Consider the following 27,784-nt stretch of genomic DNA (forward strand, 5'->3'; position numbering starts at 1 on the left):
CATATATTGAATGCATTCCAGCATTTTTAGCCCAGATTTTCAGTTATTCCAAGACAGGACATCAGGAATCAGAACCTACCAAAATCACTGGAGGAACAAGATGCCAGTTGATGGGTAACAGGATTGTAGGAGACACACTGTATAGAATCATTGTGCCTGGGAAGTAAACAACTGTAGATTACTATGTAGCAAACCACAAACATTTCAGTGGCTACAACTGAAGATTTTAATGATAAGCCCACAGCTTCTGACTATAGACCACATACTCTTCTGCAAGTGACCAACAAAAAGCACAGAAATTAGTTCACCTTCTCCTCACCCACTGTTTTCTTATTTATAGAGATAGGGACTCACTATGTTGGCCAGGTCGGTTTTGAACCCTTGGCCTCAAGCAATCCTCCCACCTTGGCCTTTAGGTGCTTTATGTATGGTTGGTACCTCTTACTGTTTTGTGGAGGCCCAGAAATATAAGATGGAGGTGCAAAGAAGGCATTACAGACAAGGTCTGGAAACATGACAAATCCTTAGACAACAATGAAAACTGAGCAAATAATCTACCATGCATAGCATTTCAGCCACAGTTTTATTCCTTCGCTTGTGGGTAATACTTTACTTACATCACTCATTCATTCATTCATTCCCTCAAAAATAGTATGTTGATTTGTACACCCATGTTCGTAGTAGCATTATTCATAACAGCTAAGAAGAAGAAGCAACCCAAGTGCCCATCAACAGATGAATGGATAAAGAAAATGTAGCCTATACATACAATGTAATAATATTTAGACTCCAAAAGGAAAGAAGTCTGAGCCCAGTGGCTCACACCTGTAATCCCAGCACTTTGGCAGGCCAAGGCGGGCGGATCACAAGGTCAGGAGTTCAAGACCAGCCTGGCCAACATAGTGAAAGCCCGTCTCTACTAAAAACACAAAGAATTAGCTGGGTGTGGTGGCAGGCACCTGTAATCCCAGCTACTCCAGAGGCTGAGGCAGGAGAATCACTTGAACCTGGGGGGCAGAGGTTGCAGTGAGCAGAGATCATGACCCTGCACTCCAGCCTGGGCGACAGTACAAGACTCCATCTCAAAGATAAAATAAAATAAAAATCAATAATAATAATTAAAAAATAAGGAAGGAAATGCTGACACATGCTACAACACAGATGAACCTTGAGGACATTACATTACATGAAATAACTCAGTCACAAAAGAACAAATATTGTATGACTCTACTTATACAAGGTATGTAAACCAGTCAAACTCAGAGAGACAGAAAGTAGAATGGTGGTTGCCAGGGGCTGGGAGTAGGAGGGAAAGGTGAGTAGGTGTTTAAAGAGTAGAGAATTTTAGTTTAGCAAGATAAAAGAGTTTGGGAGATTGGTTGTACAACAATGTAAATGTATTTAACATTATTAAACTGTAAACTTAAAAAGTAGTTAATATGATAAATTTGATGTCATGTCTATTTTACCACAATTAAAAAGAAGAGGCCAGCTGCAGTGGCTCATACCTGTAATCCCAGTATTTTGAGAGCCCAGGAGTTCAAGACCAGTATGGGCAACAAAGTGAAATCCTGTCTCTACCAAAAAAAAAAAAAAATGTAAAAATTGGCAAGGTGTCGTGGTATGCATTTGCAGTCCAGCTATTTGGGAGGCTGAGGTAAGAGGAACACCCGAGCCTGGGAGGTTGTAGTTCAAGGGAGCTATGTACTACTGCAGTCCAGCCTGGGAGACAGAGAGAAAGAGAGAGATGAGAAGAGAAAGAAGAGGAGAGGAGGGGAGAGGGGAGCGGGGAGAGAGGGGAGAGGGGAGAGGGGAGAGGGGAGGAGAGGGGAGAGGGGAGGAGAGGGGAGAGGGGAGGAGAGGGGAGAGGGGAGGAGAGGGGAGAGGGGAGAGGGGAGAGGGAGAGGGCAACAAGACCAGTATGGGCAACAAAGTGAAATCCTGTCACTACCAAAAAAAAAAAAAAAATGTAAAAATTGGCAAGGTTTCGTGGTATGCATTTGCAGTCCAGCTATTTGGGTGGCTGAGGTAAGAGGAACACCCAAGCCTGGGAGGTTGTAGTTCAAGGGAGCTATGTACTACTGCAGTCCAGCCTGAGAGACAGAGAGAAAGAGAGAGAAGAGAAGAGAAAGAAGAGGAGAGGAGGGGAGAGGGGAGCGGGGGGGGGGGGGAGGGGGGGGAGGGGAGAGGAGAGAGGGGAGGGGGAGAGTGAAGAGAGGAGAAGAGGGAAGAGAAGAGAAGAAAACAGAAGAAGAGAAGAGAATTGGTGAGTATCAATTATGGGCCAGGCATGGTAGCATGGTATCTGGGACACAAGAGTGAGGAAAAAAAAAAAAGATGCAGTATCTGCCCTCATGAAACTTACAGGCTGATGAGCAATACTGATCAGTCACCAGAATAAATCTAAAACTGCGATTGTGACAAATGCCTCAAAAGAGACCTGCCCCAGTCTAGGGAGGCAGGAAAGCCCTTAGAAAGAAAGTGATATTTGAGTCTAAGATTTGCGGGGTAAGTAGGGACTAACTAGTAGAGGAAGAGGGGAAGAACATAGCAGATCCCCAATAGAGAGAGGAGGCCTGGAGCACACTCACCCCAAGTTTCTGACACTTGACACTGGGTAGATATAAGGCCATTCTCTGAGACAGGGACACTGGAAGATGACAGGTTGGGGGTAGGATAGAGTCTGCAATGTCAGATGAACTGAGATGAGCTATATGAAAACACCTAGTCCAGTGCTGGCCACACCAGTAAGTGGCCAAGAAATATTCATTAACTTATTCACTAGTCAACCTTCCTATACCAACCACACATACCCACAGCTTCATTTCTAGTTCAATTTAAGAGAAAAAGGTTTTCCCCTACATCTTTTCTAAGAGGCTTTTGCTGCAATTACTCAATAAGCATCAAACTCATAATACCATACACCCAAATGGTTACTTACGTGTACTTCAGAATGCCTTCCAGTTTTGATGTCCAGATAATAACGCTTTTGTCAGCTGATCCAGAAGCAAAGCGCTTGCCTAAAAGTGTTTTTAAAATGGAAAGTCTTACATTTATCTTAAACCAGCATTTCCCACAGAGACTTCTTTAGAAAACTAGTTCTTTAAGGTACCTAGTAAGTGATAGCTTCTTTACTACTTCTTATCAGTACTGGGAGGCAGGAACTTGGAGTCAAAATATCTGGGTTCCAAACCTGCTTTGTCTGACACTAAGTAAACACAGATGTACTGGGGACCTACTAAATGTAGCAGTCATGTTCTATGCTAGAAATCAAGTAATGATTAAAACACACAGGATCCCTACTTTCATAAAGTTTAGTCTAGTGTAAGAAGTAGGCATCAAATTAAATTAATCTAACACAAATACAACATGGTAAGACACAGATCCTATGAAAGGTAATAACTGGGGAACCCGATTTACTTTTTTACTTAAATTTTTATTTTTGACAAATAGTATTATTTAGGAGGTACAATGTGATGTTTTATATCTATACACACCGAAGAATAATTAAGCTAATTAACATAACCATCACTGCAGATGCTTACTTTCTATGGTGAGAACATTTAAAATCTATTCCTGTACCAGTTTTGAAATATACACTATTATTAACTATGGTCACCATGCTGTGCAACAGATCTCAAAAATGTACTCCTTTTGTCTGACTGAAACTATTCTTTGGTTAATATCTCCCGGGGGACCTAATTTAGATGAGGGAAGGTTTCTCTAAGGATGGGATCCTTCAGTGGAGACCTAAAGGATGAGCAGAGCTTAGCCAGATGTAGAGAGGAGAAAGACCCATCCACATGGATGGAACAGATGTGCAAAGGCCCTGAGGCAGGAAAAGCCTGGCATGTCTAAAGGAATGAGAGGAGTCAGCATGGAACTGAGGGAAGGGTGAGGTGGGTTGTGGAAGGATCTCTTGGGGCTTCAGGGGCACAGTAGAGCCTTGCTCTTTATCCTAAAGCAATGGGAAGCCAAAGAAAGGTTTTAAGCAAAGAGTGATACATCAGATTTGCATTTTCATACTACTTGTGCTTTATGAAGGAACAGACTGGAAAGAGGCAACATATAACAAGTAATTTGTTATTAATTACACCGTTACACAATTAGAAGCATTTGGAAGAGAATCACGGTATCGTGGCAGCAAACAACAGGAGGTCTTCACCTACTCTGGTGAGAGATAAGGATTAAGAGGTAAGCATGGGTCACATTTTGTACACCTTAAGGACTTTTAGACTTTATCTGCAGGGCAAGTGGAAGGTGACCTTGGGCAAGTCACTGTTCTCTGAACCTCAATGCCTTCATCAGAAACACAAAGGAATAATATCTTCCTCAGAGTATTTTTGTGGGAGTTAATTAAGACAGTATCTGTAAAGTACCTTTTTTTTTATTTTTTGAGATGGGGTCTAGCTCTGTTGCCCAGGCTGGACAGCAGTGGCACAATCTCGGCTCACTGCAAGCTCCGCCTCTCTGGTTCACGCATTTCTCCTGCCTCAGCCTCCTGAGTAGCTGGGATTACAGGTGTACACCACCATGCCCAGCTAATTTTTTGTATTTTTAGTAGAGATGGGGTTTCACTGTGCTGGCCAGGCTGGTCTCGAATTCCTGACCTTGTGATCTGATCACCTTGGCCTCCCAAAGTGCTGGGATTACAAGCGTGAGCCACCACGCCTGGCCAAGTACCTTTTATAGTAGTTGAAATAGTAGACATTAGGGTGAACCACAAGATATTGCTGCAGATACTAAATTATAAAACTGCTCTTATTATTTCTATCACTCCTCCCACATCCTGGTAGGTAACAGGTGATGGTGATGAAAAGCACAAGCTTTGGGCTCAGGGTCCCTGGGTCAGAATTTTTGGTGATCTCATTGATCAGCTGCATGAACCAAACAAGCTACTAAAAAGCTCTATGCTTTCATTTCCTCATTTGAAAAATGGATACAATATTAGTATTTACCTCATAGTTGTTGTGAAGATTAAATGAGTGTATGTATGTGTGTACATACAGTTGACCCCTGAACAACATGAGTTTTAACTACATGAGTCCACTTTTATATGTGAATTTTCTTTTGCCTCTGTCTCCCTGGCACAGCATCACCAACTCTCCTCTTCCTCCTCTGCCTATTCAACCTGAAGACAATGAAAATGAAGACCTTTATGATGATCCACTTCCATTTAATGAGGAGTAAATATATTTTTCTTTTCTCTCAATTAACATTTTCTCTAGCTTACTTATTCTAAGAATACAATAGATAATACATATAAAAATATGTGTTAACTGTTTATGTTACAGGTAAGGCTTCTGGTCAACAGTAAGCTATTAATAGTGAAATTTTTGGGAGTTCAGAAATTACATGCAGATTTTTGATTGCACAGGGAGTGGCACCCCCAATCCTATGTTGCTTAGAACTGGGCCTGGAATATAATCAATGCTAAAAAAAAATTAGCTATTTTGGCTGGGCGCGGTGGCTCAAGCCTGTAATCCCAGCACTGTGGGAGGCCGAGGCGGGTGGATCACGAGGTCAAGAGATCGAGACCATCCTGGTCAACATGGTGAAACCCCGTCTCTACTAAAAATACAAAAAATTAGCTGGGCATGGTGGCGCGTGCCTGTAATCCCAGCGATTCAGGAGGCTGGGGCAGGAGAATTGCCTGAACCCGGGAGGCGGAGGTTGCGGTGAGCCGAGATCGCGCCATTGCACTCCAGCCTGGGTAATAAGAGCGAAACTCCGTCTCAAACAAAAAAAAAAAAAAAAAAATATTAGCTATTTCTATTATTTTTCCATATTATATTGTTTCTTTTGAACAAAAAAAAATACAACTATGTCTTACATACTTTTATATCATGGTTGCTCATTAAATACTTATTAAACTTAAGGGAGAAATCAGAAACGAGTAGACTTAAAGAGCAAAGCTGGAATTCAGTGTACCTCAACCTTCAGGTCTAAGAGGAAAAAACCAGTTTTGAGGAGTAAAAGACTTCTTAATCATTATAAAGGCGTCATGAAGAGGCAGCATGATGCACTAGAAAGAACGATGGCTCTGCAGTCAGAGGAACTGGGTTAGGGCTGTCTCTGCCACCATCACCTGTAATTGCTCCAAGTCTGTCTTCTCATCTTTGAGCAGAGATAAGAGTCCCCTTGCTGCCTGCTTCAGAGGGTTGTTGGGTCAAATGAGATATATGTAACAGGAATCCGCAAAGTGCTGTGCAAATGCCACTACTGACAGGTCACACTCTGACATCCGCAAGTGCCTTAATGGTGTTGCAGTTTAAAGAGCCCTGCTATGCTTATAAACACCAGAGGTTCAATAGCTTTCTGTTCCTACTGGGCCTTATACTGGGCCCTGGACTCGCCCACATTCCTCAACAGCCACTAGGACGACGCTGAAACACTTCAGCTCTCCAGGCTCCCTCCTCACAGGTCTCCCTAAAACATTACTCTAAACTTAAACTCATGCACACACACAAAAATATATGAATACCATGGTATAGCACACCTGACTATGAAGCAAGAAATTAGTTTTGTCTTTGGGCCATGGCTTTGGCAAGACATATGACTTGTCTTTTTATTTTAAAGACAGAGTCTCACTATGTTGCCTAGGCTGTGTCAAACTCCTGCTTTAAGCAATCCTCCCAACTCAGGCTCCCAGATTAAAGTAGGATTACAGGCATGAGCCACTGTGCCTGGCCAATTGTCTATGTCTTTATGTAGGGCAAAGTGAAGAAAATGGACTAATCAGACTAAAATTATATGCACAAAATTCTGCATATACATGAACAATATGCATTTTTCTAGAAAGTGTTCTAAAGCTTCCACCTGATTCTCAAAGAGGCCCATCAGTCAAAAGAAGTTAAAAACCTGGGAATGGAATAACCTCCAAGGTTTATTCAAGCACTGTAACATTGCGACTTTATGACTTCTTGGCAGTGGCTACAGAATGCTATCTATAATCCTATATTCCTTTGACACATGAGGAAATCATGACTCAGACTCAATAACTAGCTCGAGCTCACAGAATTCTGGTTTTGAGTTGGGATTAGAACTCACAACTGTCTCATTCCAAAGCCCATATTCTTCCCACTAATCCCATGCTCTGGGGTAGCAAGGATTTATTTTTTAAAAAATTTAAATCTCAAATTTCATGCACCCATTCCCTGACTACCACTTCCCTTCCTTCCCAACCTACCTGGTACACTAACTGCAATAATCCTTCAACCCGACTACTACTACTACTCCTTCTCCACTGCTGTCATCTGTCCCCTCATTATTCAGCCAACAGTTCAAGGTTAATGTATGTAATTATTTCTTTGTATACACTTTCTGCTCCCTTGCCCTCCTACTTCACCTTCAAATGTGCTTGCAAAACCACCTTTGGTTAAATTCACTTCTGCCACTATGCAGCTCAAAATGGCTGGAGAAAAAGGCACAATCACACCAACTAATCTCACTTTCAATTCATGATCACAATCTTCAAGACGACCCTTCATGTTACTGGGGATCCCACTATACCTCCTGGGTCCACTCACTCTCCCATTCTCTAAGGCAGTGATTTTACACTTTTTCCTTTCTCCTCAACTCTCTGAAACCTCCCTTCCCCATTGTTACTCTCAGTTGATGTTGCTTCCTACTTCACTGAAAAAAAAAAAGGAAGGAATTGAGAATTTCTATTAGATTCCTACTACCACACTGTCCCCATCTGCCGACCTCTGCAGTTCCTACCATGCCCCTATCTAAAGCAAATACCCCGTCTATGCCCTAGATCCTATCTCCTCTTGCCTACTCAACAACTCTGTTCCAGCAGTTCTCTCCTCTCTCCTACATCATCAACTTTTCTCAAATTCAGCATATGTAAAACTGAATTCCTGATCTCCAACTGTAAGTTTTCTCTACCTGCAGTCTTTCTCATCTCAGTGGTGGGGCATCCTTTCAGTCCTCAGGTCAAAAACTTTGCCCCCTTTCTCTTCACATTCCCATATCCAAGCTGTCAGGCAATCCAGTTGGCTCCACCCTCCAATTATATCCAGAGTCTGATCATTTCTCACCATCTCCTCTGCCCTCATAGAGGTCTGAGCCACCCTCACCCCTTGTCTGGATGATGCTTCCTAACTCAGATGCCCCAACCCTCACCTCTTGCAGTCTGTTTCCAACTCAGCAACTAGAGGGATCCTTTTAAAATATAAATCAGATCAGATTCTTCCTCTACTGACAACCTTTCAGTAGTTCCCCCATTTTGACTGAGAATCAAAATCTTTATGATGGCCAGCCTGATCTGACCCATCCCATGTCTGTTACCGCTTTATCTTCATCCCCTATAATTCCCTGATTCTCTGATCCAGCTCCTACCAGGCACAGCCACACCTGAGGGCCTTTGCAATGGCTCTTCCCCTGCAAGGAGCTCTCTTACCCCAGATGCCTACTGGCACAATCTCACTGCCTCCTGACTTCAAGTCTTTGCTCACCTGTCCTTATCTCAATGAGCTCACCCTCACTAATCTAATTCAACACTGCATCCAACCCCCTGCCCTGCCCAGCACTCTCAACTCCCCTAATTCTGCTCTACATTTTCTTCTTCTATAGCACTTACCACTTTCCAGCATACTGCTTAATTTACCTATTTACTATGTATACTGTATATCTTTCCTCATATTCTCTTCCTCCCTCACTCCTCACCACCACCCCATAAAACATAAGCCCCATAAGGGGAGAGACCATTGTTTTTTTCTCTGAAGTATCTCAAGCACCTTGAACAGTGCTGGCACGTAGATGCCCTCAATAAACACTTGCTGGATTGAATGACTGAATTGAAGTCTAAGCAACTTCACTATCTTCTGAACTTGCAAGCTGTACTCTAGCTTACTACAAATAATTAAAAAGTGACTAAGGAGAAAAATGAACAATGATGAGGCCATTATAGAGAATGAAAACCCAGAGCAGTCTTTTACCATCCTTTGCATATGCCACACAGTATACAGTGTCTTTGTGTCCCTTGAGGGGCTGAAGTAAGGTGCCATCAGAGGTGTCATAAACCTGGCAAAAGAGACAAATACAGAGTATCCATGTGATATCTATTAGTCAGAATTCCTACAGGGTTGCCACTGCTATTTTTGTTTTTATAACACTACATGTACCAATATTCTAAATTTGTATCCAATAAAAACTACACTGCAAAACCAGAAACAATGTGACTTAAAGTTGGGTAACCAAGAAGTAGAGGTCCCAAATCTTATGCACTATGTGACCAGGAATATACCACAAATCCTTGAGAACCAAAGGTTCAATTACTCACTCCATGGAAATTCTTTACACTCCTTACCTGAATTTGGATATATGACCAATCAAGGCAGGACCTCCTCAATAAAACCAGCCCATAAAAACAGCCAGCAACAACATGATTAAATTTTAGTGCCAGCCATGAACTACATCAACATAATAGAGAGATTTGCTACCAAGAGTTTGAAAGTCACAGAACTCTGGGTTTTCAAGAAGGAGGGAATGTTACAAAAACCAGCTGTAGGCCAGGCATGGTAGCTCATGCCTGTAATCCCAACACTTTGGGAGGCTGAGGCGGGAGGATTGCTTGAAACCAGGAGTTCAAGACCAGCGTGGGCAACAAAGTAAACCCCATCTCTACAAAAAAAAAAAAAAAAAAATTAATTTAAAAATTAGGTGGGCGAGTTGGTGTGTGTCCACAATCCTAGCTACTCAGGAGGCTGAGGTGGGAAGATCCCTTAAGCCCAGGAGTTTGAGGCTGCAGTGATCTATGATTGCACCACTGCGCACCAGCTTTGGCAAAAGAGCACGACCCTGTCTCTAATAAATAAAGCTCAGCTGTAATATGGATTTAAGATATTTCATAGCTTTGTGATAGCTATCACTGTGGAGATTTAAAAAATACACCACCTGAGAAATCAAGGCAAAACTTTCCAAAAAGGTTAGAGTGTTGGAAAAGATAATCCATGAAGAAAAATTAAAAGGATTTGAATTATTTACACTGGAGAGAAGTCTGCGGAACAATTTAACCATGTTTTAAGATTATGTAGTTAACCATACAAAGAATGGAGATTAATCAGTCTGTGTATCTAGAGACAACAGAGAAGAGGAAGTAAGGCAGAAGGAGAGATCATACAAAGGTTTTTAGGTCAAACTTAAGGGTTTCTCCGAAAATTACTTTTATACACCTGAATAGGTTCCAGAGGGAGTTTATGTTCTTTGAAAATATGAAAAATAGGACAATATCCATACGGAATTGTTTAGGTAGGCCAATGCCTAAAAGTTGGGGTCAGGCTATCTGACTTTTCATGGACAGAGCATCTTCAGTCCTGTTGCTTGAATTTTTCTGAGGGACAAAATATAAACTGACACCAGTCCAATTTCAAAGGCATCGTGATTAATTGTTTTCAACTCTTTCATAGGTGTCTCAAAGTAAAAGGGGAAAGATTAATGATCCCAAAGGAGGTATTATTCCCAGCTTCCTATCTGATAGTTTACTTGCCTGTTTTAAACAGACCATTTCCTTCCCTATTAAAAAGTAATAGGGAAGGTTTTTTCACCCTGGCCTTTTTTATCTCAAAAGGGTCAAATTTCAAAGTACTTATAAGAAGGAGGTGGGGGAAGTACTTTTAAGAGGAAACTAAGACAAAATCCTACCAGTAATCTGTTTCCAGCAGCCAAAATCAGTTGAGTTCCATCAGGCTTAAATGCGATGTCATTTATACTAAACAGGAGACAAGACAAAAAGACAATTAGGAACCAAAATGATGAAGTCTGCTAATGGCCAGGAAAGTAAACTTTATTTCCATTAAGAAACACTGTATGTGTGCTGAGGAGAAAAAGAATGACTAAGAAGTGCATTTGTTGCAAATTCCATTTAACCGCTACACCACAGAAACCCATTCAATCGTGATCCATTCAGTAGTTAGCTCTTTGTTCCAATTTCCTCTTGTCCAGAAGCCAGACATAAAAAATTATTCAAAGGGTCGACAGTTGAGGGTACTAACTCTTAAAATAATACCATGAAAACTAGACAACCTGAGAGACTGTGTGAGGGCCAGTATATCTACAGATACTGAGTCCCTCTTAGGTGCTAGGCACCAACAGATATGAATGGATCATAGTCTCTCCCTCCCCTCAGGGAAATTACCATCCAGACAGGTGCGAATCAGACACTTTCACAAAGAACTACCATGAGTCATCAATTCTAAAGCATACATTTTTTGTTTCACATTTTCTCACCTCTGAGGTTAGGATGTGTCTCATAATTGATGTTTCACTGTTACTGTCAGCATTTTTTGCTTTCTTATTGATACACAAAACAATGGTATATTATAATCAATGACCTATTAGATTGAATGAAATACAAAATAGTACTCTGATAAAAGGCTTTAAGAGATACACGAAAACATATAGGATTCTACGGAGGAAGACACAGTGATACAAGAGCTAGAAAGAAATTATTTAGGCAGATAGTGAGAGTAACAGAGTCTTCAGTGGAACTTTCCTTTAACAAAAAGCAGCCCAAGAAATTATTTTTTCTAACAAACAGCAGCCTGAAAAATTGAGCTGCAAACATAGATAGGGAAGCTGAGGCCAGGCACGGTGGCTCATGCCTATAATCTCAGCACTTTGGGGGGCCAAAGTCTGGAGTTCACACTCCAGAATCACAAAGTCTGGAGTTCAAGACCAGCCTGGCCAACATGGTATAACCCTGTCTCTACTAAAAATACAAAATTAGCCGGGTGTGGTGGCAGGCGCCTGTAATCCCAGCTACTTGGGAGGCTAGAGGCTGAGGCAGAAGAATTGCTTGAACCCAGGAGGCAGAGGTTACAGTGAGCTGAGATTGTGCCACTGTACTCCAATCTGGGTGACTAAGCAAGACTCTGTTGGGGGTGGGGGTACAAACAAACAAACGAACAAGAAAAAACATTTTACAATCTATTCTCTCTGAAGCCTAGTACCCAAAGGCTTCTTCTGTAAATAACATGGGTCTCCACAATACATTATCTTAACTAGATATTCCTTTTTGTTGCTCAACTAATTGTCAGCTACAAAATGTTTAAATCTACCTATGGCCTGGAAGCCCTCACTTTGAGTTGTCTCACCAGTCTGGACCAAACCAATGTATTTCTTAAATGTATTTGATTGATGTCTCATGCCTCCCTAAAATGTATAAAACCAAATTGCACCCCAACCACCTTGGGCACATGTTCTGTGATCCTCCTGAGGGGTGTGGTCACTCATATTTGGCTCAGAATAAATCTCTTAAAATATTTTGCAGTTTGATTCTTTTCATCAACACAAGTAATTAAAATAATCTAATTTGACTGAAACATCTGGCTATGTGCGAGATGCTGCTACAACATGGAGAGATGAGGCTAGAAAAATGGGCTGGAGCCATATTACAAAGATTCTCAAATGCCCAGGCAGAGGATTTCACTGGTTCCAGGGACTCTAGTAAGACTGCGTCAAAAACGTTTCAAGCCCTGTCAAAACAGACTATTGTTAAGCGTGTACTTACTGCTGAAGTTGCTAAAGGAAAACAAAACAAAAAACCACACAAACAACAAAACCCAACCTATAGTAAAAGTTTAGCATAGGATAAACTTGCCGATATCAACAAAAAACTCTGTAAAACATTTAAAGAGATTTATTCTGAGCCAAATATGAGTGACCACAGCCCATGACACAGTCCTCAGGTGGTCCTAAGAATATGTGCCCACAGTGGTCAGCGTGCAGCTTGGTTTTATGAGACTTCAATCAAATGCATTTAAGAAATACATTGGTTTGGTCCAGAAAGATGGAACAACTTGAAGCAGGGGGCTTCCAGCTTATAGGTAGATTTAAAATTTTTCTGGTTGATAATTGGTCATGTTTATCTAAAGTCCTGGGGTCAACAGAAAGGCATGCCTGGGTTAAGAAAAAGGATTGTGCAACCCAAGTTACTATTTGCAGAGGAAGCCTTGAGGTACCAGGCTTTAGAGAGGATAGTTTGTAAAATGTTTCTTATCACACTTAAAGTTGGTGTTGATGTTAATGCCAGAGACGTATACTGAGGCATATTTGACCCCCATTTCCATCGTGGCCTGAAACAGTATCTCAGGTTAAATTTTTAAAAGAGCCCTGGTTGAGGAGGAAGTCCATTCAGATGGTTGGGGGTGGGGGGCCTTTGAATTTTATTTTTGGTTTACACCACTAATTTAAAAACCAAATTTGTCAGTAACCTAAAAGTACACTCTCAGTGACAGTACTTTGAGCTCTTATTCCAAACAGCACCTGCTGAGCTCTTAAATTGTATTATTTTATTTCATCTCCACAATAATTCTGTGAGGTAGGAATGATCACTTTGTTTTGTAGATGAGGATCCCATGGCCCAGAGAGGTCAAGTACTTTGCCTGATGTCACACTACTAGCAAGTGCCAGGGCTAGGATTTCAACTCAGGTCTGACTCTAGAGTCTGTGCTTGTAATTACCATGCTATGCTGCCTTCTGCTTCCTTCAATTACTGCCGAGTATGTCAAATTTGTTATCCTTCACACTTTAATAATAACAGTGTCTAACATTTATTGAACACATGTATTATTGTATATGCCAAGTACTGTTTAAATGATTTACATTTATTAACTCATGTTAATCTCAAACCAACCATATACTTGTTTCGCAGGTGAGATTAAGGCACAGAGAAGTTAAGTAACTTGCCTGAAAATAAAGTGCTACTGAAGGAAGTGGAGCCAAAATTCAAACCAAGGCAATCTGTTGTGTTTTTTTCTGTTTTGTTTTTGTTTTTTTGAGGCAGAGTCTTGCTCTGTCACCCAGGATGGAGTACAGTGGCGCGATCTTGGCTCACTGCAACCTCAGCCCCCCTCTTACCAGTTCTAGCCATTCTCCTGCCTCAGCCTCCCGAGTAGCTGGGATTACAGACACCTGCCACCACGCTCAGCTAATTTTTGTATTTTCAGTAAAGATGTGGTTTCACCATCTTGGCCAGGCTGGTCTTGAACTTCGGACCTCGTGATCCACCCGCCTCGGCCTCCCAAAGTCCTGGGATTACAGGCATGAGCCACTGCGCCCAGCCAACAAATATATATTGATCTTATATTTACTTTATATAGAAACTCAGAATTGGAAAGGACTCTAGACCTTGTCATGCAGTCCAACTGCCCCATTAGGGCAAGAATTCCTTATAGATAGCCATCTAGGCTCTGCTTGAACACTCCAGGGCTGGGAGCTCACTCATTTGCAGGCAGTCTACTCTACTGTAGGATGGTTCTCTCTCTCCACCTGCCTCTCTATATAAAAAACATATATTGTCAAAAGACACACAGTCAGAGTCCATTGCAGAGATACAGAGGAATACTGCAAATTGTCCTCTGACAACCCTGCACCCACCTCACTGTAAACTGAAGTCCCATGGTGCCTCTCCAACTCCTGCATAATCTGACCCAGCCCCGCTTAACTCATTTTGTAATCTTAGGCAAATAATGTCACCTCATTAACTCTCAATTTCTTCATTTGTAAATGAGATTAAAATTCTAACCTCACATGTAGAGATTAAACATAACATGTATAAAGATATGTGGCCTATAGCAAGTACTCAGTAAATACTTGCTGGCATGAATGGCTACAGCAGATGCTAGCATGACTAGAATACGGTAGGCTAGCCTAATAAGGCATCCTGGCTGAGACAAACCTGGAGCTGTGAATTTAAGGGGGAAAACAAGGGAGTTCATAGAATAAGAGAGCATAAGGGAAGGATCTTTGGGTAGGAAAATAGAGTTTTCAGCTCAACCTAAAAATATAAATTTTAATGTTGCAAGACTGGGGAGGAGGGTCAGGAGGATCTTTTAGCAAAATGCACAATTTGACATGGAAAGCAATTGGGAATCACTCTAGGTTTATGAGAAGTAGATCAGGAGCAGGTCTTGAAAAAGAGAGTTCCTACTGCTATGTAAAGGTTAAAATAGAAACGAAGGAGCAGATTGGGAGACAATGGCTGGTTTAGTTGTTGCGGACTAATCTTTGACATCTAGGATTTTTTTTAGTACTATTATCTATTTTTTTAGCTTTTTGTTTTGTTTTCATTCTGGGCTATCAGCTGGTATATCTAGCAGCCATCAGGATTGATGGCCTATAGAACCCCTACATCCCTTATCCTAATAGGTTGTTTCAAACCTGAAATGGGCCAAAAACCAGACAACCAATCTTTGTTCATCATTCATTCACTCACTTATTCATTCATTTATGATACATCTACCCATAGTATTTCATTTTATATATATATATACATCTCTAATATTTTATTACTGTCCATAGAAACAACCACCACTGACCTGACTAGGCTCTGGGATAATTTGGAAATGAGTAAGACACAGCCATTGCCTTTAAAGGGTTTATTAGATTTCTGGAATAAACAGATTTAAAAAATTAACTTACACTAAACAGATTCTGGAAGCACCACAAGAGAGAAATGAACAAAATTCCAGGCCAGAGGTTGAAAACAGAGCAAATCAGGCTGCATTTGGCCAGCAAATGTTTTGCTTGGCTCACATGGTGTTTTATTTTTTTTCAGAGTAGATGCTAACATTTAAAAATTAGGCCATTTCACACAAAAACCCAGATTTCTAGCTTCTGGTAAAAACAGGAAGCGCCAAGCACACTAGGCCAAATTCCTGCATGGTGGTAACTGGCAGGAGCTGAGCAGCAGCTGCCCCTTTCAGGGCGAGCACGAGCTCTGCAGTTTGCCATACTTCTCGCCACTCTCTATTACTCTCTGGTATTGAAGCCAAATGTTCAGTTGCCAGCTATTATCAGCTTGTGCTATAGGTACATTTATAATAAAGGTAAAATAATTTTTAAAAACTCAAATCTCTATTAAAAGTAGAAATGAAAGATGCACTGGTAGGGCTGTGTGTTTCAAGAAAAATGGGGTGTAGCATACAAGACTATTCCTAGGGAAAATACGCAGTTCCTAGTGTTTAAGATGCAAATAAACATCTATTTATGTTACCTGCCTGTCTCCTACAGACATTTGAGTTTGCCACCTCTGTAATATAAGGAAAAATTAATGTAGTGACTGAGAGCATTGACTTTGGAGTGAGGAAGACCTGAGCTTGAAAGCTGGCTCCACCACTCACTGTGTGACCTTGGCAAATTATCCACCTTCTCTGTGCTTCAGTTTCCTCATATATTAAATAGAGGAAATTATAGTACCTCCCTCAGAGACTGGTGAAGAGACAACAAGATAAAGGATATGACGTGCTTAGCCAGAGTCTGGCACATAGTGTCAGCTACCACTACTGCCAAGCACAAAAGAGAGGACCCATCTCCAACGTAAGCCTTGAAGACGTTCAGGATATCCGTGTGAGATGAGAAGAGACAGCATGCTTTACACAGAGAAAGACCTTAGTATGCACAGAACCAACACAACTAACCTGCTCCAGTGGCCAAAACAGAGGCTTCACAACGATGCTGAATGATTTTCAAAGTCAGGCCGAGACCTATCCAATAAGTAAGGATATGCCAAAATAGACTGTTATGTGACAGATTTAGGGGGTAACAATGGAATAGGATATTAAATAACTGAATCAAAAGGTGACAAGGTCATTCTGCTTCAATTCTTTTCCAAACTTCCCAGTTAGTAGAGGCTGCGTTTGATGCTCATTTTGAGCACTTCTCTGATCATACCTGCCATTCTCCAGTTTTAGAGACTTCAGACCTCTAGTTTAAAGGCTCCCTAGCAACAATAGCTAGATAAAGTTTCTTCAGTTTTGTTTCTCCCTACTTTAGGTTTTACTTTTACACTTAGAGCAAGAGGCGCTGATTTTATCTTACACTTAGGTCAAGTGACACCGTTTTTCACAATGGGGTAATAAAGTTTCCTTGTAAAATGTGAAATTATAATCAAGATAAAATAAATGAGACACTTGAGAGACAAACGTCAAGTAAACAAGAGTATGGGCACTACGTGGATGTGGCAAGAACTGTGAAGTTTGGGCAGCTTCGTGCTGTGTCGTGGGTGTGAGATGAGCCCAAGGCAGCGACAAGGCCAGACCGTGAAGGCAGAGATGCCTCCACCGGCCACTACAGGCGTGGCACCTCCCTTTGCCGCTCTCCAAACCTCGGGATTTTCTCCAACCGCCAAGGAGTGGGAGGATGACCCTGCAGTCTTCCAAGCCGGGGTTCAGTGCCCTCGGCCCAGGCAGCAGGCCCGCTGGCCCCCTCAAACACGCCGCAGCGGCTCGCGCAGTCCCCGCGGGGACTCGGCCTCCCGCTCCTCGCGGATCGCCCCGCTCCTCACCAGTGCTCGGCTTTATCTCTCCACGTCAACACGGCCCTCATCGCGGCTTCCCTCACGCCTCGGGCTCCTCCTCCGAGTCTCTGCGACAGTCTCGGCAACCGCCTCAGTAACCAGTAACAGTAGCCACTCCACAAACCACTTTGGCTCCCCGCGTTACCCCTGGCAACGCACATGCGCAGTAAGCTGCACGCGAGCGCGCCTTTTTCCGACCGCGCAAGTCCGAAAGGGAAGGCGAGCAAAGAAGCAAAAGCAACGGTGGAACCGGAGTCCAGAAGGCGCCGGCGCAACCGGAGAGCGCGCGATTGGTCAGGGCGTGTGGGGGCGGTGCGTCTTCCTCAATCATGGATTTGATTGGTGGAGCGTGGAAATGGCGTCTGTAGCCGAGTGGGCGGCCGAAAAGCAGCGGCGGTGTCGGGGCGCTTTTGCGATCTTCAGACCTCGGTTGCAGTCTAGCGCCGCGCGTTGAGAAGATTTCACATCTAACTCCGCCCCACATCTAGGGCATCGTAGCGCTCGGCTAGTTGCTGCAGCCGGAGCCTGTTCGATAGGCACGGCTGGGATGGAGAGCTTGAGCCTGGGGGACCGCAGAGCTGCCCCTGCAGTGTCCTCTAGTGAGCGCCTATTCCCAGACCCGCCGAGTGACCTCCGGCAAGTTATTGTCCCCTTTCGGGCCTCAGTTTACCACCTGTAAAATGGGATCGGAAGAGTGGACTGTGTGTGGGCCTTTCTAACCTTTGACAAAGGATCGGCAGAGACCTTAAGGCCCACGGGTTCAGTTACTAGGAGCTGGGGCAGAAGCTCAGATGCTCTTCCTTTTCTTCCTGTGGGATCAGCCCTGGGGTGCACCCGACTTCCTCATCCAAGATGACTAGGGAGCTGGGGGGAGCCGGGAGGTTTTGTGCAAGAAGTACGCTTGGGTTGGAGGATCCTAGGAAGTCATTTGAGAACGTGTGTGATAGGAGGTTAAGATTTACCTACTTTTTTCAAAATGTAATCCTCAGAACTACCTTGAAAGAGGCATCACCTTTTTACAGTTTTTTTTTCAGAGACTTCGAGATGTTAAGCAACTTGCTGTTAAACTTATACAGCTGGCAGAGCTGGGATTTGAGCCCCAGTCTCTTAAGAGTTTTTGCTGATTCCACCAGGCGTCAGTATCTTTATCTCTAACACTATAAACAATATTCTTTCATAAGATCTATCCAGCTCCTCAAAATTATTTTACCCCAAATTACAACAGAAAACCTTGGTTCTAATTCTAGTTCTTGCATAGTTTCCCTATTTGTAGAAAAGAAGTTGGGTTAGATGATCTCTCCAGAACCATCCACCACCTTTTACAAGCTGTAGTTTAGGATACATTTGACTGAAATTTTTCTTTTTTTCATGTTTAAATTATGTTTTCATCATAGAAGACACACTGGAACTTTAATGAAGTTTTAGTTTGTTTTTTTGGTGGGCTTTTTTTTTTTTTTTTTAGATTTTTTTGTCACTCAGGCTGGAGTGCAGTGGCACAGTCATAGCTCCCTGAAGTTTTGACCTGCCAGGCTCAAGCAATCCTCCTGCCTCGGCCTCCTTAGTAGCTGGGACTACAGGCATGCGCCACCATGCCCGGCTACTTGTTTTTTTCATTTTTTGTAAAGACGGGTTTCGCTGTATTGCCCAGGGTGGTCTCAAACTCTTGGGCTCAGGTGATCATCCCATCTCCTCCTCCCAAAGTGCTGGTATTACAGGCATGAACCACCTTGCTTTGCCAACTTTTTTCAATAGTAGTATGTTGGAGAAGTATTAACCAAGATTTGGTAGACTTGGATTCTGGTGTCTGTTTTGCAAGTAATTTAACCTTTCTGTCCATGTTATCAATTTCACTCAATTTTATCAACAAATTGAGAGTAAACCTTATTATACCTACAAGGTTACCATGAGGATCAAGAATGAAGAAGATTGAAAAATTCTGTATCAGAAATTATTTACCTTCTGGAGGGTTACATCTGATGAAAGTGATAGACACTCTCTCCCAGAAATTTTATGTTATGTAAAACCTTTACCTCACTTATTTGCAGAGAAGTCAGCATGACTGACTGATATATTTAAGCATTTTCTGCTGCTTAAGAGCTCAGGTTAAGAGCTCAGCTATTGGTTCATATTCTCAAATTTATGCTAAGTAACCCCAGAAATCTTTATAATAGCCCTACTCAGTGATTAATTCAAAAACTTTCTAGCTTGACCTTTTTGTTGTGCAGAGATTTCCAACACTTTTTAACCTGTGCTGTAGCATATGGGAAGCTTTCAGAGGATAGGAAAATACTAGCATAAGACTGGTTCATACTGACTTTAATATCCTCCATTTTATTGATTGATTGATTGATTGAGATGGAGTCTCACTCTGTCGCCTAGGCTGGAGTTCAGTTGTGGCACAATCGTGGCTTCCTGCAACCTCTGCCTCCTTGGTTCAAGCAATTCTCCTGTCTCAGCCTCCCGAGTAGCTGAGACTGTAGGCGCCTGCCACCACGCCTGGCTAATTTTTGTATTTTTAGTAGAGACGGGGTTTCACCATATTGGTCAGGCTGGTGTCGAATTCCTGACCTCAGGTGATCCACCAGCCTCGGCCTCCCAAAGTGCTGGGATTATAGGTGTGAGCCGCCACACCCAGCCAGTCTCCTCCTCCATTTTAATGTGAAAAATCTGTATGGTTCCCGAATTGTCATGGATTAAAACTGAGCAGGCAGTTGAAGATAAATTTTAAATAAGTTAATCACTTAGACTTTATTTTTCCAGCAAGGAAGATGATACTGTGGAATTGAAAAGAGTGGGAGAAGATGAGGAACAAATGATGATAAAAAGAAGCAGTGAATGTAATCCCCTGCTACAAGAACCCATCGCTTCTGCTCAGTTTGGTGGTACTGCAGGGATGGTATGCCATAAGTCTGCCCCGCGTGGATGGGAAAGAGTTGTGAAGCAAAGGTTATTTGGTAAAACAGCAGGAAGATTTGATGTATACTTTATCAGGTAAGTATATAAGATGGTAAAGATAGTACAGCCAAATAATTTTGTCTGGGCAGATAGTGGGAGCATAGTAGGAATCTTGGCTTCTTTATATTTTTACCATAAAACCTTTGCAGATTCTATTCTTTCGATGTCGCTATTTAATTATATCAAGTAATTTGGGGAACATTACATACATTTTGTCCCTCATACTGTGAATGGTTAATGGGTAGGTTGCATTTAAGTTATATTTATAAATTTATTTTATATTGTCAGAGGAAACCGTTTAAAAGTGCCGTTTATTACTTTTTCATTTTTAAATAACAGATGCCCATGGCAACATTTGGAAATTAATTAGAAATCTGAAATGTGATCCAGTTTTTTTAAAAGTCCCTTCCATTTGCTAGCAGTAAGTGTCCTTTAATATCATTTTCTAGCCCACAAGGACTGAAGTTCAGATCCAAAAGTTCACTTGCTAATTATCTTCACAAAAATGGAGAGACTTCTCTTAAACCAGAAGATTTTGATTTTACTGTACTTTCTAAAAGGGGCATCAAGTCAAGATATAAAGAATGCAGCATGTCAGCCCTGACATCCAATCCTCAAAACCAAAGTAACAATTCAAACTGGAACCTCAGGACACGAAGCAAGTGCAAAGAGGATGTGTTTATGCTGCCAAGAAGTAGTTCAGAGTTGCAGGATAGCAGAGGACTCTCTAAGTTTACTTCCACTCATTTGCTCTTGAAAGAAGATGAGGATGTTGATAATATGCACTTCAGAAAGGTTAGAAAGCCCAAAGGAAATGTGACAATTTTGAAAGAAACCCCAATGAAGAAAACTAAAAAAGGATGCAGGAAGAACCATTCAGGTTTTGCTCAAAGTGATAGCAAAAGAGAATCTGTGTGTAATAAAACAGATGCTGAAAGTGAGCCTGTTGCACAAGAAAGTCAGCTTGATAGAACTTTCTGCATTTCTGATGCTGGAGCATGTGGTGAGACCCTCAGTGTGACCAACGAAGAAAAGAGCCTTGTAAAAGAAAGATCATTGAGTTCAGGATCAAATTTTTGTTTTGAACAAAAAACTTCTGGCATCATAAACAAACTACATTCAGCCAAACACGCAGAACACAATGAGAAGTATGAGGATACCTTTTTAGAATCTGAAGAAATCGAAACAAAAGTAGAAGAAGTTGGGGCGAGGAAGGAACATTTGCATACTGACATTTTAAAACATGGCTCTGAAATGGACAACAACTGCCCACCAACCAAGAAAGACTTTACTGGTGAGAAAATATTTCAAGGTATCCACGGCGTTCAAGCACTGTTAAGCATTATGTGATGACAAATTTATAATCCTGCATCTTGTATTCATGCCTGTACATGGTTAAGGTGGGAAAATAGAGCCAAGAAATATGGCCAAATATGAGATACTTCCTACCCGTCTATCCTAATACTTTATCTAACTGATCTTCTAGCAGTTTCCTATGGCAGAGAGAAAATCAGCTGACTACGGTCATGATGCCATGGCAAAGGAGAGTGTTACTGTTGACAGCTGCCGAGGTCGCTTTCTGGGGCAGCAGCTGGGACTCTCCTTCTCAACAGCGCTTTCCCTTCTTCCCACCCTCTTTCCAGCCAATGATCTTAAAACTTGAAGGAAAATTAAAAATCTTCACTTGTGAAAAATTTAGGGAAGGCTTATATACATAAATGGGTAGAGAATATTTGGTGCCTTCTCTTCGTACCCCACTTACTGCTAAGTGTGACTTCCAATATAATTTTGTATATATCATAGTAATTTTTATCTTCTATTATAATGTAATGCTTCTCTAAAATGCTTTAGAGCTCTAAATAATTCAAAAGTATAATCACATAGTTCATCAATTATTTGTAATATGCTCTTAATACAGAATTCAGAACTTAGCAGTTTTGTCTTTATAATACCTCAGTGAATAAGAGATAAAAAGGAGACCTCTGAGCAGCCCTGTATTAGTTATTCATTATGCCATTATGGTATAATGAATAACTCCTTTAAAGAATAATAATTGTACTTAAATTCCTGTGGGGAAACAGCCTGGACACATTTGTGAAGCAGATTAGATTTGATTCTTGCTCCCAGTCCTACCCATGATTTTATGTCTTTTCTGGGCCTGGAATTTCTCTGGTTTTAACACAAGATGGCCATATATACCTAGAAACTGTATAAGAACTCTTCAGGTCTGCATCCTGAGCACTGAGCTTCTTAAAGAAAGCATTGAGGTTTATGTAGATTTATTGCTAGCAAAATGGACAAATTAAATATTTAATATTTTTTTGTGGTAAGATGGAAATAGCATATTCATCCTATACTTAAAGGAGTCTAGTTCTCAGCTGGGTACGGTGCTCACGCCTGTAATCTCAGCACTTTGGGAGGCCAAGGAGGGTGGATCACTTGAGGTTGGGAGTTCGAGACCAGCCTGACCAACACGGAGAAACCCTGTCTCTCCAAAAACTCCAAAAATTAGCCAGGCATGGTGGCATATGCCTGTAGTCCCAGCTACTTGGGAGGCTAAGGCAGGAGAATCACTTGAACCCGGGAGGTGAAGGTTGAGGTGAGCTGAGATCGCACCATTGCACTCCAGCCTGGGCAAAAAGAGCAAAACTCCATCTCAAAAACAAAAAAAGTCTAGTTCTCATCATGAGATGAAGTACTCTTACGTTACTAGGTGTCCCATGAAATAGTAAAGATTCCCATTGGCTTAGCTAGAAATTGCCAAGTAAACTTGGCATAAAGGAGACTAGTTAGTAATTATTTATAGGAGCCCAGAGAAAAGGTTGTCAAATAACTAGTCAGAGCAGTTTCCTTTGTTCTGTTTTTTACTCTCTACTGGGCTTTACCTATTCAAAGTAAAATGGCAAAAAAACACTAGTCTAATTATCTGGAGACCTGGATACTTGTCCCTGTTTATAGTCAATCCCAGTATCATTTTGGGGTGATTGCTTAATTTCGAAGCCTTTGTTTCTTCATCTGTAAAATAGAGGTAACCACCCTGACTAGTCCTGTTTTTCACATCAAAAATACTGTAAAATAAAAAGAGAAGTGAAAAAGATGCTATACAAATGCAAGGTATTATTAACTCATACTCAAATTGAGAGGGTATGGCTAAGGAGTATTAACATGTGATTTTAGAAATTTGAGAAGTCTGATAACACTGGTTCCCAGTAGATAGAGATTCTCAATAGGTAGTTGTCTCAGATGCTCCAGGATTCAAATTGTAGGTTTTCCTGTAGATTCTGTTTTGTCTGATTCCCCCCTTTTTTTTTTTTGGTAAATGTAAAAGTAAGTATTCACTGCAGAAATTTTGGGAAAATATAGAAAAGTAAAGAAAGAAAGAAAAATTAGCACTTAGCAACAACTGTTATATCATTTTGGTTTATTTCATTCTTAACCTCTCTGTTTTTATTTATATATATTTCCCCTTTTTATAAAATTGGGATCATGTGTAGACCATTGCTCTTTTTCACTTAAAAGTTAATGGGAAAATATACACAATAGTGTCTCAAAAATATTTTAATGACCGCATTATACAAATGTATCATAATTAAATATATTCCATATTGCTTTTAATTTTTCAATACTATAAACTCTGAAAGTAAGTCGTAAAGAACTAGTGTCACAGAGTGCTTAAAGGTGAGGACTGAGGAGCCAGACTGCCTGGATTTGGATTTTAGCTCCGACACTTAGTATCTGTGTGACCTTGAGCAAGTTACTTAGCTCCTCTGTGCTTCAATGTCCTTATCTGTAAAGTGGAGATAAAATAGTACTAAGTTCATGGGTCATTAGTCAGATTAGTTGGGTAATTTTTGTGAGGGGCTTAGAGTAGTGCCTGGCATGCTTTATAATAGCATTGATATTATTATTTGCATCCCTGAATATTCCTGTAAGCTAAACATAGACTCAATAAAGTGTTCACTTTTCCTTTTCAGAAGATACCATCCCACGAACACAGATAGAAAGAAGGAAAACAAGCCTGTATTTTTCCAGCAAATATAACAAAGAAGGTATCCCTTTCCCAATCAGAACAGCGAATTCTAATTCTATTTTGGGTTTTCAATTCTGATGCAGTATGTTTGTTTAGCTCTTAGCCCCCCAAGACGTAAAGTCTTTAAGAAATGGACACCTCCTCGGTCACCTTTTAATCTCGTTCAAGAAACACTTTTTCACGATCCATGGAAGCTTCTCATCGCTACTATATTCCTCAATCGGACCTCAGGTTTGGGGATTATTATCATCTTTGTCTTAGTAGAGACAGTGTGGTAAGGAGAAAGCACTGAATTGGGGCCTGGCTTCAAAGTCCATTTTGAGTGTGTCACCTGGGATAAGGCATTCCCCCTTTACCCTTAAGCTCTTCACCTATGAGGAAGTTAGACTAGATGATATCCAACAGATCTTTTAGAATAAAGAGGTAGATTTTCATTTATTTTCGACTTCCAAATTAGTTTTGATCGCCAATGAAAATCAGTTAACTTTTCTCCACCCTCTGTCGTGTGTATTTAAAAGTATCTTTTTTAGTGAATGTACCTTGTGTTCTATGTGCTTCTACTTTTATTATCTGCTGATCTGATTATTTAAAAGCTAATCATGCAAGGCCAGTTTTCAGCATAACTTGGACTACTAGCCCAATATAGTAGCAGTGTTGGCATTAGATTCTGAAATGGTTGCTGGTTCAGATAATGGCTTCTCACCAGTGGGGTTTTTTTTTTTTTTTTTTTTTTTTTTTTAAAAACCCTCTGGATGAGATTTCTAGATGAGAAACTACTTGAAGGTGAAATCAGCCCATCTGGAGTCTTGTAATCATACAGTTACTTTTACTTCCCAGGCAAAATGGCAATACCTGTGCTTTGGAAGTTTCTGGAGAAGTACCCTTCAGCTGAGGTAGCAAGAAACGCAGACTGGAGAGATGTGTCAGAACTTCTTAAACCTCTTGGTCTCTACGATCTTCGGGCAAAAACCATTGTCAAGTTCTCAGGTACTTTCCCACATACCCAAAGGAAAAACATAATACGTTGTGCCTGTTTAAGAGAGCCACACCTTAAACTTTAATGTCCTCAAATATTATATTAATGGCGGTTTTTCAGCTCAAGCACCAAAGGCATTTTAAAAAGCCCACTTTCCCCAAATCACAGTCTCCCATTGACCCAAACAATAAATCTTTGCCCGACACTAGGTCAGGCATGTGAGCAGAATTAGGGGAAGAAGTCAGTGAAGCAGAAAGCCTAGTTCTTGACTTCGAGGACATGACCTCTGTCTCATTAGCACAGCACAAAATAGTGGTTAGGAATTGGCTAATGATATGGGTGCTGCAGGAATTCAGAAGGAAGAGCAGTCACAGCTGGGGTTGCCTGGAAAGAGCCTTTCCTGCCCTTTCTGCTGTTCTCTCCATCCTGCCCCATCACCACACATTTTGGGAGGGTGTCTTTAGAAGCTGACCTGATATGTGGGGTGTTGTATTCTTCAGATGAATATCTGACAAAGCAGTGGAAGTATCCGATTGAACTCCATGGGATTGGTAAATATGGCAACGACTCTTACCGAATTTTTTGTGTCAATGAGTGGAAGCAGGTGAGGCCCACTCCCATCCATAATTCAGCACATTTAGTCTCTGAGGCAAAATAAGTCCACCATTGTGGTTAAAACTATTTATTGGACACAAATGCTATTACAGTCACAACCGATTTTGTTCCTGGCTGCGGGGAAGCGGGTGGCATGGGATTTTGGGGTTTTTGATCTGTAGGCACTCCCAAGTCCACAAGACCAGTCCAGAGGCCTGGCCTCTGACTCATCTCCAGTGGTTTGCAGTCTGTGGCCCTGCTACTGTCCATCCCCATCTGTGTGCTGTCTCTAAGCGTCCTGTCAAAAGTATACCACTCTAGGAAATTAGGAAGTTTTGGGCCTAGAATATATGCTTGTTGGGTTTCTCTTAGTGGTCTCAGACTACTTTTGTGATGACTATGTCCCACTTCAGCCCTGTTAAATATGCCCAGCCCTCATGCTGGTGGCATCCTGGCAGCTGGTGGGTGGCCTGGTGTCCTGCCCAGTCAGCTTGAGACTCACCCTCTTGCATTCAGCCAGTAGGTCTGGCTGAGCCTGAACTGAAGGACCACGGTCCTATCCCTGCTTCATCAGAGCAATCTATTGTGACCATTTAACCTCTCAGGGTCTATAACCTCCTTCTGGAAAGTGGGAGGTACTTGGCTCATGTCATCACCACCTCACACTCCAGTTCATGGTGAGTAGTAATTTGGACAGTACTTTGGAAACTTTATGGGATTACCTTAACATAAGGTATAACTTAAAACATCATGAATCCCACGAGGTTAAAGGTTATAACTTTTAGGTATATTATCATAATGTACTGTCCCCAAGCAAACATTTAAAAAGCCAATTTAAAAATATATATTTCTGACTAAGTTACATTAAGGTCTTTGCCTCCTCATGTGTTGCATTTCTTCCAGGTGCACCCTGAAGACCACAAATTAAATAAATATCATGACTGGCTTTGGGAAAATCATGAAAAATTAAGTCTGTCTTAAACTCTGCAGTTTTCAAGCTCATCTGTTATGCATAGTATTGCACTTCAAAAAAGCATTATTCAGTACAGCCAACCACCTTTCCAGCCATTTAGATTTTAATTAGCCCAACTAGAAGCCTAGTGTGTGTGCTTTCTTAATGTGTGTGCCATGGCGGATCTTTGCTACCAAATGTGCTTGAACATGTTTTGAGATTTTTTTAAAAAATAAATTATTTGACAACAATCTTAAAAATGTCTATGGCTTTTCCAATAATGAAATGTAGTCAGAAGGTGAAAAATACCTTTCTAAACTATCAATAATGCAAAGCAAATTTCTGTCAACCTTGCTAAAGGAAGGGTCTCACTAAATATTTTTATGGCAGGTGTGGTGGTGTACTGAGGCAAGAGGCTGAGGCAAGAGGATCATTTGAGCTCATGAGGGCCCAGGAGGTCAAGGCTGCAGTGAGCCGTGATCATGCCACTGCACTCCTGTCTGGATGAGAGAGAAACCCTGTCTCAAAAAATACATATTTTTTTAAAAAGCTAACTCTAAAAGACAAATAAGATTCCTCTGGCATTGTGTATTGTTGACAGCTCCACACTGGCCCTTAGGAATTGTAGATTCCATCCCAGCATCCATTTAATAACCTAATGTGAGTATATGCCTGCTGCTCCATTTCAGCTCACTCGCTATGCCTTTTACCCTGGTCCCTTTGTGAAAACTCATTTCTCTTCCATTTGGAGTTTTATACCATTTGGCTAGGCACAGTAGCTTATACCTATAATTCTAGCACTTTGAGAGGCTGAGGCAGGAGGATTGCTTGAGCCCAAGAGTTCAAAACCAGACTGGGCAACATAGTGAGACCCCCATCTCTACAAAAAAATTTTAAAAATTAGTCAGGCCTAGTAGCACACACCTGTGGTTCCAGCTACTCAGAAGGCTGAGGTGGGAGGATCACTTGAGC

The 27,784-nt window shown here is 41.4% G+C and overlaps 2 protein-coding genes across 3 annotated transcripts; one reads left to right on the top strand and one right to left on the bottom strand.

Moving 5' to 3' along the window:
* Positions 1 to 6: 6 nt before the first annotated feature.
* Positions 7 to 17,625, bottom strand: LOC116542828 (intraflagellar transport protein 122 homolog). Its single transcript, XM_032267981.1, has 5 exons — positions 17,294 to 17,625; positions 10,651 to 10,717; positions 8,946 to 9,030; positions 2,942 to 3,020; positions 7 to 156 (listed from the first exon to the last, which is right to left on the bottom strand). The coding sequence occupies exons 1-5, from the start codon at positions 17,464 to 17,466 to the stop codon at positions 69 to 71; spliced, it is 492 nt and encodes a 163-aa protein (XP_032123872.1). The 5' UTR covers positions 17,467 to 17,625; the 3' UTR covers positions 7 to 68.
* Positions 17,626 to 17,632: 7 nt separating this feature from the next.
* Positions 17,633 to 27,065, top strand: MBD4 (methyl-CpG binding domain 4, DNA glycosylase). Of its 2 annotated transcripts, none has more exons than XM_032267979.1 (8): positions 17,633 to 17,941; positions 20,066 to 20,296; positions 20,710 to 21,572; positions 24,235 to 24,309; positions 24,387 to 24,521; positions 25,128 to 25,277; positions 25,767 to 25,870; positions 26,764 to 27,065. In XM_032267979.1, exons 1-8 carry the CDS (start codon positions 17,853 to 17,855, stop codon positions 26,839 to 26,841), a joined length of 1,725 nt encoding a protein of 574 aa, XP_032123870.1. In that variant the 5' UTR covers positions 17,633 to 17,852; the 3' UTR covers positions 26,842 to 27,065. The 2 variants fall into 2 exon arrangements, with proteins under 2 accessions (XP_032123870.1, XP_032123871.1); XM_032267980.1 differs by having other exon boundaries at positions 20,710 to 21,554.
* The last annotated feature ends 719 nt before the right edge of the window (positions 27,066 to 27,784 follow it).

This window comes from Sapajus apella, unplaced genomic scaffold (assembly GCF_009761245.1).
Source record: "Sapajus apella isolate SASKATOON/1434 unplaced genomic scaffold, GSC_monkey_1.0 scaffold174, whole genome shotgun sequence".
NCBI lineage: Eukaryota > Metazoa > Chordata > Mammalia > Primates > Cebidae > Sapajus > Sapajus apella.

Coding starts and splice junctions, on each gene's coding strand:
- LOC116542828 (XM_032267981.1), bottom strand. CDS start 17,466: ATGTGCGTTGCCAGGGGTAACGCGGGGAGCCAAAGTGGTTTGTGGAGT. Junction 10,718..17,293: donor AGAGATAAAGCCGAGCACTG/GTGAGGAGCGGG, acceptor TCTCCTGTTTAG/TATAAATGACATCGCATTTA. Junction 9,031..10,650: donor CTGCTGGAAACAGATTACTG/GTAGGATTTTGT, acceptor CTCTTTTGCCAG/GTTTATGACACCTCTGATGG.
- MBD4 (XM_032267979.1), top strand. CDS start 17,853: ATGGAGAGCTTGAGCCTGGGGGACCGCAGAGCTGCCCCTGCAGTGTCC. Junction 24,522..25,127: donor ATTCCTCAATCGGACCTCAG/GTTTGGGGATTA, acceptor TTTACTTCCCAG/GCAAAATGGCAATACCTGTG. Junction 25,871..26,763: donor GTGTCAATGAGTGGAAGCAG/GTGAGGCCCACT, acceptor CATTTCTTCCAG/GTGCACCCTGAAGACCACAA.